Raw genomic sequence first — 19,712 nt, forward strand, 5'->3', positions numbered from 1 at the left:
GCCAAAGGGTCTGCCGCTCATGCATATCGCAGCATCGCAACTGGGACGTAGTGCTTCTCCCATATTTCAGCTGTGGGGCCTAACAGAACATCTGGATGGGGAACTCCTCCGCGAAGGCTTGGGGGGCGGGGGAGGATAGTGGGTATGGAAGAGGGAGGGCCCAGAGGCTACGGAGATAAAACAATGTCGTACATAAAGCATCAAACAGTAGTATATGCTACAAGTGAAAATATGTATATCACTTTTAAGTAAGATTCAATCGAGATCCGATTAGTGCTCACGTGGCACATAGTCAAGGATACCACAACATAATAACAGTATAACAATAACATCAACATGCGGGCAGATACTCATGTGTCGGCCGATTCAGTGTTAAGCTCTCTGGTCTCTCGGCTGAGCTTTCGTTCTCTGGTCGTCTCACAGCGTGGCTGCAATGTCAAGTAAGGATTGGGATGGATTTTAGGGGAGAATGAGATTTGTCTCTATCTGAGAGTTGTGTGTGGAGCGCCACTGCTTTTAACACCTGACCCCCTGTCATCATGTGTCCTCACGAGTCTCTCCAGGTCTCTGCCTCTGGGACGGTGGTCTGGGTCACGTCTATTTGCCCCTCCGTGGTCGGGTGGTGGGGATGATGCACTATGGCTGTCACTGGGCAGCCCTTGTGGCCGGGCTAAAGTTGCTGTGTCCATGGTTTGGGGCTGTAAATTATCCAGGAAAAGTCGCACATCCTCAGGATCGTAGAATTATTTGGATACTCCAATTTTGGTGACCCACAGTCTCGCTGGTTCAAACAGGCCGTATTTCACCTCCAGTTGGCGCAGTCAGGGTCTAAGAGCCAGGAACGCTTTCTAGCATTCATTGGTGTCCTTTGAGTAGTTAGCCATGATGAGGATTTCGTAGCCTTCTGCCCGAAAGGGTCCGTGCGCTCGGGCTGCCGAGAGGAGTCGATGTGCTTGCTCATGTCTCAGAAGACAAGCAATGATCAGATGGGGTCTGGAGGTTCCATCCTGACGTCTCGGGCCCAGTCGGTGCGCCCGCTGAAATTCCAATGGTGAGTCGAAGGTTAGTTCAGTCAGTTTGGGGAGGACTGACCTGAGAAAGGACTGAATGTCTGAACCTTCTACATTTCCCGGAAATCCGAAAAATGGATGTTATTCCTGCAGCTTCTGCCTTCCCGGTCCGTTAGTTTACTGCAAAGGTACATAAGGTCCTGGTCTCAGTCTTGGACAGTGTGGATGTGAGTCTCCAAGGTCACCATACGGTGTTCCAGCCCTGTTACTCGAGACTGGAAACCTGCTATTTATAAGTAAATGGATTTTGCCTCCGTTGCCAAGGAAGTTATGGCGGTATCCGTTCCCTCAAGTCTGCGGCTTACTGCAGTGATCTCCTGGAGTATACGGTCCATGGTCGCGGTCTGCTCCGTGTTGGACATGGTAGGTGGCTGTGCAGGCGGGTTTGGTCCTGCCACGGGGGATGCAGGCGTGAGAGTTGGAGGGCCTCAGAAAAGAGTAGCTGTCTTGCCGGTTTGCATGAGGATTTGCCTGTCTCTTGGCAACCGGGCATCTCAGGACTATTATGTGGGTGCAGCCTTCAAGATTCGAGGTCTGAGTGGTGGTGGGGGGGGGGGTGTTAGTTGGGGTTAGAAGGGAGGGAGTCGCCCCGTCCGATCTTCTCCTTATAATGGTGGTGACAAGGGTTGGCCGCGTGTAGGCCAGGCAGTGGTTGGCCTTCACACCGCCATCAAAGGTAAATCTGTCACTATCAATAGTGCCTCGTGACCTCCGAGCTACACCAATAAAGAATCCTGTGCTGGCTGAGTGAAAGGAAGTATTGCTGACATCCAAGGCCTAGTGAGACGGAGGGCGCGGTAAGGCAGAGCAGTACAGGGCAGCTGAATGCCTGGCGCCGGTGTCCCCAAGTGGCTTCCAGTCCTCGCCCATATTGCTGCGCAGGGTGGTCGCATCAAGGCCACCAAAAGTACAGGAGAAGATTGACCCGCTTGTGTCTTCCGTGGCAGTTGGGTAACTATGACGACCCCTTTCAGATGCAGATGCAAAGATGCTAGGAGTCCCCCATTACTTGAGCCACAGCATGGGGTAGTATGTAGAAGAAGGAGGGCCAGCAGTACTGACCAGAGACGGGTTAACTGTCCCCAATGGCAATCAGTAATCGGCTGGAAGAAAGGACCAAAGGTCGGAGGGGTCCCTAAAATAGAGGCAGAGGGCAAAGTTCCCCTCCAGACGTGGTTGCGGGTTGGTGTGTTTTCATCAGGGAGGACACCAATGCAGCGACGCTGTACCTTCGACGAGACTCGCCTCCGCAGGCGCAGGTCACTGGTGCCGTGAGGCTGCGTCTCCCGTCGCTCGTATGGACTCTCCTTCACGTCTCGCCCCCAACCCCGTGCAGCACAGGTCTCACTATAGTCTCCAGGCGATGATGACCAGCCTCGGGAGTCGTCCCGGGGCTCAGGCGAGGAGAGTCATGAGGCACAGGTTGTTTTTGCTGCTATTGTGGTCTCAGCTCGCCTCTCCATGTGTCTCTCTCAACAGGAGGAGGGGGGGTGGATGAAGAGGGGAGCAGCGCCGGCGACCGCTTACCGGCGCTGCGGCCTGCTGCTGCCGTTTCACTGCTTACAGCGACTTATTGTCGCAGCTCGACTCCACCCCGTCGCCTCCTCAACGCCGCACAGTGCGTGGCACGCTCTCCCCTCGGCTCAGCAGGCTGTGTCCAGATGCCAGCCATTGGGAGGGAGCCTCCGAGGCTCACGGAAAGAGTATACGGCGGCCGTAACATCCCTGCCCCCAGCCAGAAGCCCACTGCCTTGTGGAGCTCCTGAACTAGGCGGCCATCTTCAGCTCTGGCCAGACCATGCACCGGGCCCTGCCATTCTTGAACTTCTTGCGAACTCTGTGCAGAAGTAGTATCGGTGGAACGGCGTACAGGAGGCATGAGCTCCACTCGTGCTGAGAAGCAACAAAGAGCGAGTGCCGCCTAGGAAACTCCAATATGCAATACTGCTGACATTTTGCATCCTCTGCGAAGGCGAACAGATCTAACCAATGCTCTCCCCATTACTGAAAGAGTTGGAGACACCACTTGTGATCCGCTAGGCATCAACGGCTGAATTTGTCTGCCCTGGTGTTCAGAGAACATGCCAGGTGTTGAACCATCAGGATTATGCCCTGCTGTTCTAGCCATGTCAAGAGACACTGGGCCTCTTGACAACGGGTCCACGACCCCAAACCGGCCTGCTTGTTGCAGTACCACATTTCGGTGGTGTTATCCGTAAACACCTGCACCACCTTCCCTTTTACAACAGGAAGAAATGCTTTTAATGCCAGTCGGATCGCCCAGAGCTCCAGTAAGTTGATATGGAGCCCGGATTCCACCGGAGACCAGAGACCTCCAATCTCCACCTTTCCCAGATGGTCTCCCCATCACAGAAGTGACACACCTGTCACTACTGTAAACTCTGGTTGGTGAAGGGAGAGGAGTCTGCCTCTGATCCAATAGCAGTTCATCAACCACCACTGCAGATCTTTTGCCGTTCCCTACGAGATCTGAACTATGTCAGCAAGATTTCCCTGATTCTGTGCCCATTGGAACTTCAGGTCCCACTAAAGAGCCCTCATATGCCATCTGGCATATTTGACTAACAGGATGCAGGAGGCCATGAGGCACAACAGCCTCAGAGTCTGTCTCATCAAAATCCAGGATAGAGGCCAAAACATCAAAATCATAACCTGAATATCCTGGACTCACTGCTCGGGAGGATAGACCCGAAACAGCACTATGTCCAGAACAGCTCTGATGAAAGGGAGCATCTGAGAGGGAGTCAGGTGTGACTACGAAACATTTATAGTGAACTTCATCGAATGCAGGAAGTTTGCCGTAGTCTGAAGGTGGGTGACAACTGCCTGGGGCGAAAGACCCTTCAACAGCCAGTCATCGAGGTAGGGGAAGACTGAAACTCCTAACCTGCGCATATGAGCTGCTACCACCGCCATCAGTTAGTAAACACCCGAGGGGTGCTGCTAAGGCAGAAGGGGAGCATGGTAAAGTGAAAGTGTTCGTGGCCCACCTTAAACCACAGGTAACGCCTGTGGGCAGGCAGGATGGTGATGTGAAAATGAGCATCCCTAAAGCCCAACGCTACCATCCAGTCTTCTTGGTCTAGGGCAGACAAGACCTGAGCCAGAGTGAGCATTTTGAATTTCTCCTTTTTGATAAAGAGGTTGACGTCCCGCAAATGAAGAATAGGGAGAAGGCCGTTGTTCTTTTTGGGTATCAGAAAGTAGGGGGAATAACAACCACTGCCTACTTCTGTTACCGGGACCCTTTCTATGGATCCCTTGGCCAAGAGAGCTGTAACTTCCTCATGGAGCAAAGCTAAGTGATCCTCCATCAGCCATTCTCTTGACGGAGGGAAAAACTGTAGGGGGAGGGAATAGCCCTTCTGTACGACTTGCATGACCCATTTGTCCGATGTTATGGACCGCCAGTGAGGGAGATTAAATTGAATCTCACTCCAACTAGACACTTATTGTCTAGCAGAATTACATTTGGAGGACTTGGGTGCTGTAGAGGAGGGGGACTAGGAGGTAGACAACTTCTGGCCAGACCCTCTGGGTCTGAAGGCACCATGACCGAATCCCAGTGCAAGATGTTGGTCTGGCGGAGGACGGTGGCTGATCTATGGGTGTTGTGGTACCTCGCCCCTTTCAAAGGCTTGAAAGGGGCGAAAGACAGACTGTTGGCGAGGGGTCACCAGGACGCCCAAGGACTTGGCCATAGCCCGGGAGTCCTTAAAGCGCTCCAGCGCAGAGTCTGCCTTTTCGCCAAATAGGCGGGACCTATCGAAGGGCACGTTCATGAGGTATGCCTGGACATCCCCCAAAAAGCCAGATGTACGAAGCCAGGCGTGGCATCGAGGGGCCATGTCAACGATATTGCTGTAACCAGCTAGCCAGTCATGTCGAATCCACAGCTGATAGTAAACCTGACTGCATCTCACCCATCTTTGACTGCTTGTGACAGAGTGTCCTGCACGCTCTCTGAGACCTGAGGCAGCACCTGCACTACCATATCCGATAAAGTATGGGGAAAATGGTCCAAAAGGCCTGAGGTGTTTACCGACCTCAATGCCAGGCTGGAGTAAGAAATCATCTTCTTCCCAAACTGCTCCAGCGTCTTAGATTACCTATCCGTGGGGAACGAAGTAAAGGCACCATGGGAAGTGGAGGATTGGACCACCAAGCTCTCTGGGGTGGGGTGTTGTTTGAGAAAGCTACGATCACCCGGAGCTGGGCAATGATGGCGACCAACTGTCCTACTTACAGGAGCACCTGTGCCAGGTTAGAACCACGTCCCCAGCAGGACATCCATGAGGGCTTCATTGAAGAGTAACATTGGTTCCAATGTGGAAAACCCCGGCTGAAGCACCTCTGTCAGGAGGTTAGTCCTGATCGGCATCGTAGGCAGATGTAGGTCTATGACCTCCGCAGATCTACGCACCACCATAGCATACGATACTCCATCCTCTTTAGCCACCGTAGGAGGTGAGAGCATGCCAGTATCTGGAGCGGTAACCAGTCCGCTGGCCTCTCCTAACTCCTCATACCAGTCCATTTGTTCCACCTGAGACTCCAGAGGGTCCTGAGACCGCTACCATTCCTCACCAGTGTCTGGCTGATCATAGAAAGGCTCAGGCAAAGATCTGGCCCCGTTCTGGCGCTGGATCATCAGTTATAGGAATGGGGTTCGTGCCACCAGTGGGCACCGGGAGCGACGTCAGAAGAGGCCAACTGTGTGGACTCAGCGTCATTCAGAATCCGGTATCGGATCCAAGAGACCCCATCGGCACCGAGGCCGAAGCCACTGGCATGGAACCTAACGGTGGCCCCTGCCCACTGCACGGGGCCCAAGGGTTCGCCAGCGGGGCCATCCTGCTCAAATACGAGACACTTAGCCTCATTAAACTCTTTGAGCTGAGCGGGGGTCGCTCCGGCTCCCGGAAAGGGGGGAGGCTCGAAGTTGGCCATGGCAATGGCTCCATGGAACCGTGCCTGAAACGTTGACATTCCTGACTCATCTCATCGGCCAACGGGTGAGGTGATGTCAAAGTTCACTTGGATGACTTCTTCGTCTTCTTGTGCCTCTTCCCCGAGTGCCAGAGGACCTCGAATGGGACGAAGAGGACTTGGGGCTACTGGAGCGGTCACGCGACCTCCTCCTCAACAGAGACTATGACCTACGAGGAGTCGCACCCGCCGACGCCAACTGCCAGGCCGCCATGAGCTTTAGGGACCACTCCCTCAAAGCTTTCGGAGCCATGGCCTGGCAGTCGGAATACAACTTTGAGTTGTGGTCTTTGTCTAAACACCAGAGACATGCCTTATGGGGGTCCTTAACTGACATGGGATGGTGGCAGGAGCCACACAGCTTGAACCCTGTCTTTCTAAATGTCATTCTTCACACAGAAAACAAAAATCTTCAACAAAAAGTGGAAAAAAGGCCTGCCAAAAAATAAAGAAGGTAGCTTGATTTTGGAGCTGCCCTTTAACGGGTGCGGAAGGAAAAGAACTGAGGTGCGCATGCCTGGATGGTGCCTTTATAGGCGACAGTGACGTCACAGACGACTTCAACGACGACACGCGTAACCAAACAACGCCACCCGACGGCGCATGCAAGGGTATTGCTCAGCAACAGTTCCGGTTTCCAAGCGGATGCCAGGAAATTCTAAGGTAAGGAATCTGCAGCTAGAAGTCTCTATCAGATTGGTAGAGTCAGCTGACCTCAGAAAGTGTACCATCTCGAACTACATCATCAATAAAGCCCAGGAAGGGTGAAGCATGCATAAGTTTTTTTTTTTTTTTACCTACTCATTTGGTATGTGGCCTAGTGGTTTTGGCTAGAATGTAAAATCCATTTCGTTGGTCATTGTCTGTAACAGCAAAGTGAACAAACAAATGATAGAATGAGCCTTTTACTTTTAGTTTTCTTAAAGAGTGGCTGAAGCGGCATAGATAAGGCTGTTGTGCCATAGGAACTCAAGTTACTTATTACAATAGGAACTTGCTTTCCACCTTCCTGATGAGGCTCAACATGACAAACACACTTGATGTTACTTGTGTTCCCATTCATAGGGGTAGTAGCTTACCTGTTTGTGATGGACTGTTCCTTGTGGGCTCTTTCTAAGACTGATTTGAATATGGTTTGTCCCTGACTGTAATGGCACAGTGAGCAAAAGAATGATCAGATGGACTGACCAAGATCACTGGTTCATTCAATGTTTTATTTCTAAACTGTTTTTCTTGTGCCTCTGAGAGGACTGTATATCTAATGTGATGTATGTTACATGACAGAAGATGTATCTAAAAGTCTGGTGCGCTTTGGAGAGTAAGTTAAACACCAGGCTTGAGTCTCCATGATATTGTGACGACAAAGGCAGTAACAGCAAACAAGTGAATGAAGCTCTCCAGCCAACATCTAAACAACTGTACCAAAGTCAGACACATAAGCACACACATCCATCAATGGAAGGACGTCCATCAATTTGCCCGTGATTAGAATAGGACTCGGATAGAAAATAGGACTAGGCACCAAATTAAAAGTGGCCCACATTAGTGAATCAGATAGCTAAAAACGTGGTCCACATCTGCAAATCAAGGCAGTTTTGAACTTGTAAAGACAAACTGTACAGGTATTTTGCAAGGTGTGGAAGACTACATGCATGTGTGCATGTTGCAGGCAAGCTTTGTGGTGATATCAGGTACATCACCTATAAAAAAAAACCTTCCCTGAGCATAAAACAGGCCCCAAAACAACCACAAAATCAGTCCATAAACGGACCTGTCAAACCAGCCCTTCAGGCACTACAAGATTGCCTTACAGGCCAGTTCGACCTTGCCGGTGACCAGGGCAAAGAATGTTCTCTTTAATGGACCATAAGAATCTGAGACGTGCCTCTTCAACTCTCTGGTTCAGAATACCAAAGGTGCACCCAGTGTGGATAGACGGCAGCCTCTAAGCTCCCCTGGTCGGTCTATAAGAGGCGGAGAAGCAGCCTTTTCTGCACATCTGGCCTCTGTCCATGCAGTTTCTATTGTACAAAATGCACACCTGCCTCCTCGTGTATTGTCAGGGGTCAGCTCCCAGCCATTCATAGCCCTACTAAGTCCATTTCCATGTGTCAGCTTGCCATTCTTAGAAACCTCTACTGGTTGGCTGCTGCAGCAGTTATGGATCCTTCACTCTAAGTTTAGAACATGCGGTGGAACACTGGAAAGCATCACCACACAGCAAGCAAGTGATGAGTGTCAAATGTGTAAGCAAGCAGCTGAGTGAGTTGGCATAAGGTAAGCCTTAAATTGTGGCAAATGATAGTGGTACATTGATGCGTAAAGGGGCACATCAGAATGTGAGGCTGCATCATTTGATAACAGTCTATAATGGGTTCAAGTAGGTTTGTGTGTGTTACAGTGATTGAGCACATTATATTACAGACATGTATTTACAACGGCCATCCGTTGACCATCCGTGGCATCTTGTGGCTATCCATGGCACTAAATGGTCATCTCTGGCATAGAGTAGCTATGGTTAGCGTATTGAGGGTGTCTCTGCCCCATGATGGGCCTCCTTGTGATATGGCAGAATACAACAGTAGTGTGTGTGGGCAAAGTAGTCTCAAGTTTAGAATGGCTGGTCATGTATGTCTCTATGGAGCAGTCGTGAATTGAGAACACTTCATGACAGTGACAAACATAAATGAGAGGAACATCAAAATAATTATTAAAATGCAAAGCAAGAGTTTGTGGGCAACATTTACAGAGCCGACGTAATTGATTTACCAAAGCTGGTACGTAGTGATAGGTTGATGAAAAATAAGCACATCTGAAAAATATACATTGATTTTGCATGGGTCTGGCATGGTGTGTGTATATGAGTGTTTCTGTGTGTTGGTGTCCATGAATGTAAGTTGGAAGCGGTCATGAGTGCACATGCATCCATGATAGATACTTAATTGATAAATTGTGACATACTAGTTGGCTTTCATAACGAAAGATTGTTTATCAAAGACATACCAGTGGGCACTCCTGGAGACCGTCTTAACCCATCAGGTTAACCCACCACATTAACCTGTAGCATGTGCAGCTGATAACTGGACCAGCTTTGAGTGCCCACCTAGATTACTGCAATCTTCTGTACGACAGGCTACCAGCTAGCAAGTCTATCAGATACAAAAGAAAACAGATAGTGGCAGTGCTTCTTGTTTCAGTCCTAACAAGTGAGACCACATTTTAGCTGCCAGAAAAGCCTCACATTTTAAACTGGCGAGAAAGGACCTCCTTTGCGTTAAGTTGTCTGCTCTGGCACCATCCTACCTTCTCAGCCCTAATTACCCCACGTTCCCTACCAGGTATCTCCACTGCTTCCATTTCTTACTGTTGGCTAAACTCGCTTTAACAAGTTATCTGAAAGGGATAAATCTTTTTCAATTTAGGGGCCCATATACCGAAATAAATTCCCTCTGGACAGTAGGAAGAGTTGCTCGTCTCCTATAAGAAAAAATCAAGATTTTTTCCACTAGAACCTGACTTGTGTTACACCAAGAGACCACATGGGGTAGTTTTCATTGTAAAATGCAGACAGAGTCTCCTCCCTGGCTACATCAGTTATCCCAGAAATACTCGAACCCTGCAAGTGCCATAGCGTGCTCATTCTTGGAGACATTTTGGCTATTTCTGACATAAGGCTGTCCCGTATGTGACATCATATAAGCATTCTTTGTGATATGCTGGCTATCACTGCATACGCATTATGTCCTTCCTGTCCTGTTTTGGACATACTGAGGCAGGCTTGTCAACCGTATGGTAATCCCTTCTAGCCATCTCTGGTATAAAGGAGGTGAAAATTCCTATAACTATTGCAGGTATGTATTGACGATGATGGTGGTGGTGCTAAATAGGCATCAGTGGCAGATTATATCCATGTCTTAAAGTACTGTATGTGACTGCTTTGTGAAACTATCGAACTGATATTTGGAGACCGGAAATGCATTTTTTTTTAAAACGAAAATATCTCGAGTTTAGTTGTGCAAAAGCCAACATTTGTATTTCATGTTGAAATATCTCTACATTCAAAAGCTGGTCATTTCATGATTTCATCAAAAAGTCTAAGTAAACAAAACAGAGATGGAGGGAATGCCTGAATTGATCCCAGCACAGGTAATTACTCTGGGCCGCATCCCTGACCCTCATTATTTTGCACTCACCATGCCACCTCAGATTTATGCAAACTGACCTTGGTCCAGCTCCAACAGTAACAGTCCAGCCCGAACTGCCAAGCCAGGCCCCTCTGAACCAGATGACAAGCAACCCAGTACTAGTCTCGCCCCTCTGAACCAGAACACAAGCAAGCCAGCACTAGTCTCGCCCCACTGAACCAGAACACAAGCAAGCCAGCACTAGTCTCGCCCCACTGAACCAGAACACAAGCAAGCCAGAACTAGCCTCGCCCGTCTGAACCAGAACAAAGGCAAGCCGCCACTAGTCTCGCCCCTCTGAACCAGAACACAAGCAACCCAGTACTAGTCTCGCCCCTATGAACCAGAACACAAGCAAGCCAGCACTAGTCTCGCCCCTCTGAACCAGAACACAAGCAAGCCAGCACTAGTCTCGCCCCTCTGAACCAGAACACAGGCAAGCCAGCACTAGTCTCGCCCCACTGAACCAGAACACAGGCAAGCCAGCACTAGTCTCGCCCCACTGAACCAGAACACAAGCAAGCCAGCACTAGTCTCGCCCCTCTGAACCAGAACACAAGCAAGCCAGCACTAGTCTCGCCCCTCTGAACCAGAACACAAGCAAGCCATCACAAGCAAGCCAGCACTAGCAAGCCAGCACTAGTCTCGCCCGTCTGAACCAGAACACAGGCAAGCCAGCACTAGTCTCGCCCCACTGAACCAGAACACAAGCAAGCCAGCACTAGTCTCGCCCCTCTGAACCAGAACACAAGCAAGCCAGCACTAGTCTCGCCCCTCTGAACCAGAACACAAGCAAGCCAGCACTAGTCTCGCCCCTCTGAACCAGAACACAAGCAAGCCAGCACTAGTCTCGCCCCTCTGAACCAGAACACAAGCAAGCCAGCACTAGTCTCGCCCCTCTGAACCAGAACACAAGCAAGCCAGCACTAGTCTCGCCCCTCTGAACCAGAACACAAGCAAGCCAGCACTAGTCTCGCCCCTATGAACCAGAGCACAAGCAAGCCAGCACTAGTCTCGCCCCTCTGAACCAGAACACAAGCAAGCCAGCACTAGTCTCGCCCCTCTGAACCAGAACACAAGCAAGCCAGCACTAGTCTCGCCCCTCTGAACCAGAACACAAGCAAGCCAGCACTAGTCTCGCCCCACTGAACCAGAACACAAGCAAGCCAGCACTAGTCTCGCCCCTCTGAACCAGAACACAAGCAAGCCAGCACTAGTCTCGCCCCTCTGAACCAGAACACAAGCAAGCCAGCACTAGTCTCGCCCCACTGAACCAGAACACAAGCAAGCCAGAACTAGTCTCGCCCCTCTGAACCAGAACACAAGCAAGCCAGCACTAGTCTCGCCCCTCTGAACCAGAACACAAGCAAGCCAGCACTAGTCTCGCCCCTATGAACCAGAGCACAAGCAAGCCAGCACTAGTCTCGCCCGTCTGAACCAGAACACAAGCAAGCCAGCACTAGTCTCGCCCCTCTGAACCAGAACACAAGCAAGCCAGCACTAGTCTCGCCCCTCTGAACCAGAACACAAGCAAGCCAGCACTAGTCTCGCCCGTCTGAACCAGAACACAGGCAAGCCAGCACTAGTCTCGCCCCACTGAACCAGAACACAAGCAAGCCAGCACTAGTCTCGCCCCTATGAACCAGAGCACAAGCAAGCCAGCACTAGTCTCGCCCGTCTGAACCAGAACACAGGCAAGCCAGCACTAGTCTCGCCCCTCTGAACCAGAACACAAGCAAGCCAGCACTAGTCTCGCCCCTCTGAACCAGAACACAAGCAAGCCAGCACTAGTCTCGCCCCACTGAACCAGAACACAAGCAAGCCAGCACTAGTCTCGCCCCTCTGAACCAGAACACAAGCAAGCCAGCACTAGTCTCGCCCCTCTGAACCAGAACACAAGCAAGCCAGCACTAGTCTCGCCCCACTGAACCAGAACACAAGCAAGCCAGAACTAGTCTCGCCCCTCTGAACCAGAACACAAGCAAGCCAGCACTAGTCTCGCCCCTCTGAACCAGAACACAAGCAAGCCAGCACTAGTCTCGCCCCTATGAACCAGAGCACAAGCAAGCCAGCACTAGTCTCGCCCGTCTGAACCAGAACACAAGCAAGCCAGCACTAGTCTCGCCCCTCTGAACCAGAACACAAGCAAGCCAGCACTAGTCTCGCCCCTCTGAACCAGAACACAAGCAAGCCAGCACTAGTCTCGCCCGTCTGAACCAGAACACAGGCAAGCCAGCACTAGTCTCGCCCCACTGAACCAGAACACAAGCAAGCCAGCACTAGTCTCGCCCCTATGAACCAGAGCACAGGCAAGCCAGCACTAGTCTCGCCCGTCTGAACCAGAACACAGGCAAGCCAGCACTAGTCTCGCCCCTCTGAACCAGAACACAAGCAAGCCAGCACTAGTCTCGCCCCTCTGAACCAGAACACAAGCAAGCCAGCACTAGTCTCGCCCTCTGAACCAGAACACAAGCAAGCCAGCACTAGTCTCGCCCCTCTGAACCAGAACACAAGCAAGCCAGCACTAGTCTCGCCCTGCTTGTGTTCTGGTTCAGGGAAGACCTGGCCTGGAAGTTCGGGCTGGATTGCTGCTATTGGGGCACGGTGGTTAGCACATGGATGGGTCAAACCTGCTTCAAGAGGGCCATGGCGCAGCACTGTGGCTGAGGTTCATTTCATTGCCAGGCGAAGGTCGCTATATCTGGTAAAATCCGCGGGCCTTCTTTCACATCGCCGCACCTTTCAAAGCGCCACTGATGAAATGATGTGCTCCGTGCTGCAAAAGGTACAATCCATTGTGAACACGTTTTTCATTTTCGTTTCCAGTTTCTGGTCTATATTATTGCTTTTTCAAATAAGATCTCTGATTTTATTAGCCACGCTTTGCGTTCCTGCTGTTCCATAGCGATTAGGGAACGTGTTCATACGTGATGCTCTGTACAAACTTATTAACATGAAAATGACACGGAGCCATTCATTCCCGCTCACAGGGCAGACAATCCCGGCGCTCAGCGCGCGAGCTTCCACCTATCGCCAGGGATCAGGGCGGCCTGTCGGCCTCAGCCAGCCTTACCTGATCTGTCCTCGCACCAGAGGCCTGTTCTTCGTTCTGTTCATGTTGGAGTCAAACGGAACCTCGAAGTACTGCAAGGGAAGCAGAAAAAGTGTTAAAAGGCGGCCTGAGACCTAGAAACCATAGAGGTCACAGTTCACTTTTAATAATCCTGAAGCCAGGGACAGGTTGAGAAATGTACCGACTATGGTTGAAACGGGGTCAGTTGCATCACCAGCTTAGCCTTAGATGCCATACAAATGACTTCCCCATAACCACCAACCTTTCACAGAATATTTTTATTCAAATGTATTTATCACATGATTACAAAAAAATACAATAAAAACACATATGAAAGAAGAAAGTAATACGTTTACGAAACATCTCAAATTCAATCGTAATAGAGCCTCCGTTGAGGGTCTCTTTAATTTCGATGGAGCTCGTAACTGGAGTTACCCCTGCTAAAAAGAGACGTAGGGCCCAATTACGAGGGTGGCAGTCTCTAGTCCACACTCGCGGTTGGTCCTACTGCCACATTACAACCCTGGAGGTCAGGCTGCCCGGCAAACTGCCAGCCCCCACCAGCATCTCAGATCCCGGCGGTCTGGAGGTTGGTGGCGGTCCTAATCCGCGAGGCCCCCTTCTCCGTCAGCAGTTTCATGGCTGTAGCACTGCCATGAAAAGGCTGGTGGAGAACAGGGGCATGGAGCGTCTGCCCTGCCCATGCACTTGACATTGGCAGTGCAGAGCCCCCGTGGCCAGCACCCAGCTTGGCAGACAGTGAACACAGAGGGTGCTGATGCACCCTGCAGGCAACAGCATTGCCACCTGCTCGATTAAGAGCCAGAGATAATGCTGTAGCCTGTTTCCACTAGGCCAGTGGGCGCAAACTCAGGTTTCCGCCCGCCGACCTAGCAGGAAACTCTTAATAACACTGATAGGGAGGTTGCTACGTAGGAGGCGGCCACCCTGTCAGGAGTTTGGCGGACGGGCTTTCCCATTTTCACAGTTTGCGAGTGTGCAATATGATTTCTCAATTAAGATAACTGTGGCACAGTAAATAACCTTGGAGATAGAGATATTTTAAGCTGCTCAGCTCAGAAGAGATGGTGTGGCTCCTGCTAGCACTGTTGTCAAAATAATGGGCAAAAGGCCTGTGTCAAGGTGTAACACCAGGTAAGTGTGAACTTTCCCCTCCTGCAGAGCAGATACGCTGGCTTTGTACATTTTGACATCATGAAGGAGAGTAGTAAGCTAATGTTTGATTGGAACCGGCCTGGAGACATTGAAGAACATCTACCCAAGGCCTCTTAGTTAATTTAGAAAAAGAAAACACTATTTCCAAGGACATGGAAATGGAACTAAAGTGAACTGTTAGAGTTAAAACTGTGTCTTGAAGTCCTGAAAAGATCAGGACAGCATTTGCCTGCCACATATCCATGAAAACCCTATGTCCTAAAGTCCTAGAAAGATTGAAACAGCACTTTCCTGGCATGTTTTCATTTGATGGGTAAATATAGCTATCCAGTTACTTAATCTGAGGGGATATCTGGCATTTAAACTGTTCACATTTTTCAATGGGCTTCTGTTAAAAATGTGTCTTAGTGCCCACAAACTACCAGGTTCATAAGGTTAAGCAATAGTTAAATTTCCTATTTTTGTGTATTAGCATGTGCTATATACAGCTTATTGGTAATGCATGCATCAGATTAGTAAACTTACGTCTAGGTTGACTGCTGTTGTTTGGGAGTTGCAGTCTGGGGAAGATGATGTTGTGTATATATTTGTTGGTTGTGGGCATCCAAGCGTTGCAGATGTGTGGAAAAATAGTGCTCTGACGCAAGACATACAAGTGCATTACACTTGTCTGTGTGGTTTGTGCGAACTGGAAAAAAAGCAGTAGCCTGTGAATAGAGGTTGCATGGGGGAGTGCCCTATAGTGTGGTGTGCTAAGCTTCAAGAAGAGTAGTTCCTTCTCATGAGAGGATTTAAGGGGGAGTACCCATGGACTGAAAATGTTGGGAAGTGTAGTACCCAGTGGTGTTGTGGATGATAACCACACTTTTCAACTGAGTGTGCTCTGATACCACTAATTCTGTACAAATTGGAAGATTTGTCAGGAGTGTTACAGGAGGCTGAGTACATTTGTAACTGTCTTGTGGAGCATTTAATTCGGTTTGTGTAAAACAGAGTCAGTCAATGCTATGTGTAAATGGTAGTGTTTGATGTAGCTCTAGTGTGTTGTAGATGACTGCTTCTTTACCTGATGATGTGGTCTGGTTTCAATGGTTGTACTGCTAGAATACTCTAGTGTTTGATTGTTACTTTGTGCTAATTATTTTTCAGTATGCATCTACTAGAGGAAACCCTTTGTTGAAGGAAACTGTCAGGTTCCATGCCCTGGCTGTCACTTGTCTGAGTGTTTGTGGCTACATGTCCTGCATGCATACACAGCGTATGGTGTAATTGCGAGTGTGCAGACGTGGTGGTAGGGCTCAATGTCTGTGGAGGTAATAAGACGTGCAATGGTAGGCACAAATTAGTTGTTGCATCATTTCATTGTTTGACATGAGGTGTGGAGAGTTTGCCCTCCAACTTTAACAGATTGCCAATACGAGAATGATTTACTTTAAAAGCCATGTGGATTTCCAGATGTGCAGAACACGCATCATTAGCATAGTGACTGAAGGGAGGCTTTTTTTATAGTGATGCTGGGTTACTGTCCATGTTCTTGTTCTTGTCTGTCCTTTTCCACCCTCTTTATTTCCTAAATCAGTCTCAACAGACAGTGGGCATTATTATGCCATGAGAAATTACTGAGCACATTGTGGCAACTTCAATTAAATCATAAATATCTTTGCCATCCGTCAATCTGTCCATATCCTGACAAAAGATTCTGAGTTTTCTTGGTAGTCATTATGAAAAGAGAGCATTGTAATAGACTGAAGCATATTTAGTAATGATTTCAATTGTTTACAGGAATAAACATTTTGACTGGAGTTTTCTGCAATGCAGTTGTGACAGGGTGAGTTGGAGAACTTTGCAGATTGCCTTATTTCAAAAGGGTCAACATGAGTTCACTGTGTAGCTGGCTGCGAGAGTTTGCGCAATCAGGAGTCCTCTCGTTAACTTGAAGAGTTCAGTTGGCCAAGTGCGGGCCGAATGGGTGAGGAACGGACAGTCCCACCATGGATGGACCTCTTTTGCCAGCTGTATAGAAGTGGAACATCGTTATACGCTTGCGGGTGCAGATGGACTCTCTAATGCCTTGTTTTGATGCTGGGGCGACATAATTTTGTCAAATGCGTTTTCTGTCCTGTTTTTCAACTGAGTGTAGAAAGGCTGTCTACTGTGCTTTGCTTCTGTTGTGGGCATAGGTACGTTTGATGGCTATGCTCTCTTGCCGGGGCCACAAATTTGACAAAGTCCTGGTCCAATAAGCCAATATTCGCAGGTGTGTCTTATGTCCCACAGAAAATCCAAGTTAAACCAGAAGTAATTCAGACCTACTTTCAGAAAAAAACAGTGAAGGAGATTACAAGGCGATGGAGCAGTAATGAGTACTCAAGCTTAGGGGTTGGTATTTGTTAAATGAAGTGGGGTGTGTTTTGTTACAAGTGAGTTGCAAACTTGTCGTTTTTGCACATTTGTAACACCAAATGGGTGGGGTGGATTTGGCACCACCACTGCTGGACCACACAATTTTGAGTTCCTCATACGTCTGCTGGCAATTTTCACCAAAGGTGCTTTGACCATCATGACGTGTGTGTGTGTGTGTGTGTGTGTGTGTGTGGGGACAGGAGAGGTGCATTGTTGTTTTTCCTGGCACTACCATATTAGTCTGTAGTCCAACAGGCAAGACAGGCAGATATGGTGTCTATAGATGAGAGTGGGGACCGACAGATGGGCAGATGCAGCACCTGCCGAATTTTGGCAGATGTCCTATTAGTGACCCATGGTATTTGAGTTTGGGGTTTTTTTAATGGGTTTTTTTTGTGACACAAAGTAAACTGAAGTGTGAATTGACAATATTCCAATTTTTCCAGCAGTATCATAAATTCAGTGTTTGAACCACTTTCTGCGTAACAACTCTTATTTTCTCTGCACTGCTCTGCCAGCTATATGGTTTGCTTTGGAGTCTTGGTGTGTGCATGAAGATGCTGCTGTGCTGGGCAGTCTAATGCTTTCTGTTGTTAAGTAGGCACTGGGATTTGTGAGGCATGTTTTGTACTTTTAGAAAGCATTGCTTAGCCAACTATGCCACTCATAATGAATGGTCCATTAACACTAATGGGGCAAGTAACTGAAGTTACCAGCCTCATCTGAAAGAGGAATGCACAGGCAATAACGGTGATAAGTAGTGTTCCACTTTGCTGAAAGCAAGCACAGGCCCTGGGACGAATATTGTGAATAACATGCAGGAATCAATGCAGTAAGCCAGTGGTTCCCAATCTGTGGTCCAGGGACCCCTGGGGGGTCAGCGAAGCCTCCTCAGGGGGTCCGTGGCTACTTAAAAAAACAAATCATATTAACAAATTAACTTCCCAGCTTTCAGTAATGACTCAGTGGGGAGTCCCCGGAATCTAATAATGATTCAGTGAGGGTTCCCAGGATCCAGTAATGATAAAGTGGGGGTCCACAGAAGTCAAAAGATTGGGAAGGACTACAGTAAGCCTTACTGCTGCATTTTATTCCCCCAAATTGTGTAATCCTGTTACTCTCCGCCTCCAATGGAACTGCTGTTAGTGGTAATACCAGAAGGGTAGGAACAAAACGAAACGGAGGACTTTGTCCTCTATGAGTATTTACGAAACTGCTTTGTTTGGATGGATACATGCATATTGTATTATGAAATAATGCACAAAAGTTTATAAAGATAATTTAACTCTCACTTAAAACGCAAACTAAATAAAAAGTGATCTTAAATTAAAAGTACCAACAATAAGCATCGGAATTCTACATAAAAAGTAACCCTTTATTCTCTATAAAAACACTCTAAACAGAATGCCCTCCTATCGAATTCTCTTTAAAAAAAAATCAGAATAAATGTTTCACTATATGGGAGAAATTAGCAAGCAATTTACTCCTTTCTTTCCTGTTAGCATTTCCAATGCAGGTCAAATGTTTATTTTCTCATGTGAATATCTCAGAACAGGAAAATATACTCCCCTTTCCTACTTCTCTTTCCTTGTCATAACTCCTAGAGAGCAGAAGCTAAGAACTCTACTTGAAACAAGCACTGGCAAAGCCAATAGGTCACGCCTCAGCTAGCTATTGGCTTGTAGCAATGTTGCACAGTAGTGTTGCTCTGCAGCATGGCTGGAAATTTTCTAAAATGTTGGACATGGCCACCACTGGTTCTCTCATACTACTTTTTCTTTTTTTAAATGTTCTGCCATGTCAGGCTGCTGTGATACAAGGCTAAAAATACTGAAAGTCAATGAGTCACAGAGGCAAGACAAAATGCATGTTTTGTTTCTGGCTGGACAGAAGGGTTTGAGGAGTAAAGCAACAATGAGGGATGTGAGAAGGCAAACACTGACATGAGATAGTGTTAGAGCTGGCAAGCAGCAATGCAGGGTTGAGGGCAAGCAACAGGACAGAAAAAGGGGGCAAGCAACTGGATGGAACATGGTGCGAGGGGACAAGGAACAACAGAGAGATTGGTAGAGGGGGAAAGGAATAACATGGAGAGGGAGGAGGGAAAGCAACGTGGAGAGGATGGGAAGGTGGCAAGAGTCAAGCAACAATACAGAGATCAATTGGACGGTAATAGGGGGCAAACAGCCTCAAGGAGTGGGACTGGGGAGTGGGCAAGCAATAATACAGAGCAGACAGGGAGGTGGAAAAGGAATCAAGAGTAGGACAGGAAGGTGGGAAGGGAAGCAAAAATACAGAGCAGTGAGGAAGGTGGAAAGGAAAAGCAACAACACAGAGAGGAGTGGGAGGGGGCAAGCAACAACATGGACGGAGGGGATGGAGGGACAGGGAAAGCAACAACATGGAGCGTGTTGGTGGTAGTAGTACATGAGGGAGATTGCCTGCAAACACAAGCTTTCTTGTAGAGTGCTTCAACTAAAGAAAAAGGTAGCTCCAAAACTGTGAGCAGTGGAAGAACACAAGTACTAGGGGCATGCTCCAGGGGGGAGACAAACACATGAAGAAGAAGTGAAGTTGGCATGCAATGACAAAAGACAAGGAAAGAAATGAGAGGGAAGATCAAGCGAACCAACGGTAAGCAACAGCCGGGTTCTAAGACCGTTGGAAGCTAACAAAATGTCTCACAAGTAACACATGTGCTGTCTCAGGCGAGACCAAAAAAGGACCTATTGATTTTATCGAGCAGAAGAACCAGAGATGTGTTCTTACAGCAAATACTGTGCAAGTACCATCCCA

General features: G+C 48.6%; 1 protein-coding gene across 1 annotated transcript in view; it reads right to left on the reverse strand.

Moving 5' to 3' along the window:
* COX10 (cytochrome c oxidase assembly factor heme A:farnesyltransferase COX10) overlaps positions 1–19,712 on the reverse strand; it is a 486,623-nt gene that overhangs the window by 148,444 nt on the left and 318,467 nt on the right. Inside the window, exon 5 of the mRNA XM_069200344.1 lies at positions 13,338–13,408. Within this exon, the coding sequence (XP_069056445.1) occupies positions 13,338–13,408 (71 nt within the window). The remainder of the gene's footprint in view (positions 1–13,337; positions 13,409–19,712) is intronic.

Source organism: Pleurodeles waltl, chromosome 7 (assembly GCF_031143425.1).
Source record: "Pleurodeles waltl isolate 20211129_DDA chromosome 7, aPleWal1.hap1.20221129, whole genome shotgun sequence".
Taxonomy (NCBI): domain Eukaryota; kingdom Metazoa; phylum Chordata; class Amphibia; order Caudata; family Salamandridae; genus Pleurodeles; species Pleurodeles waltl.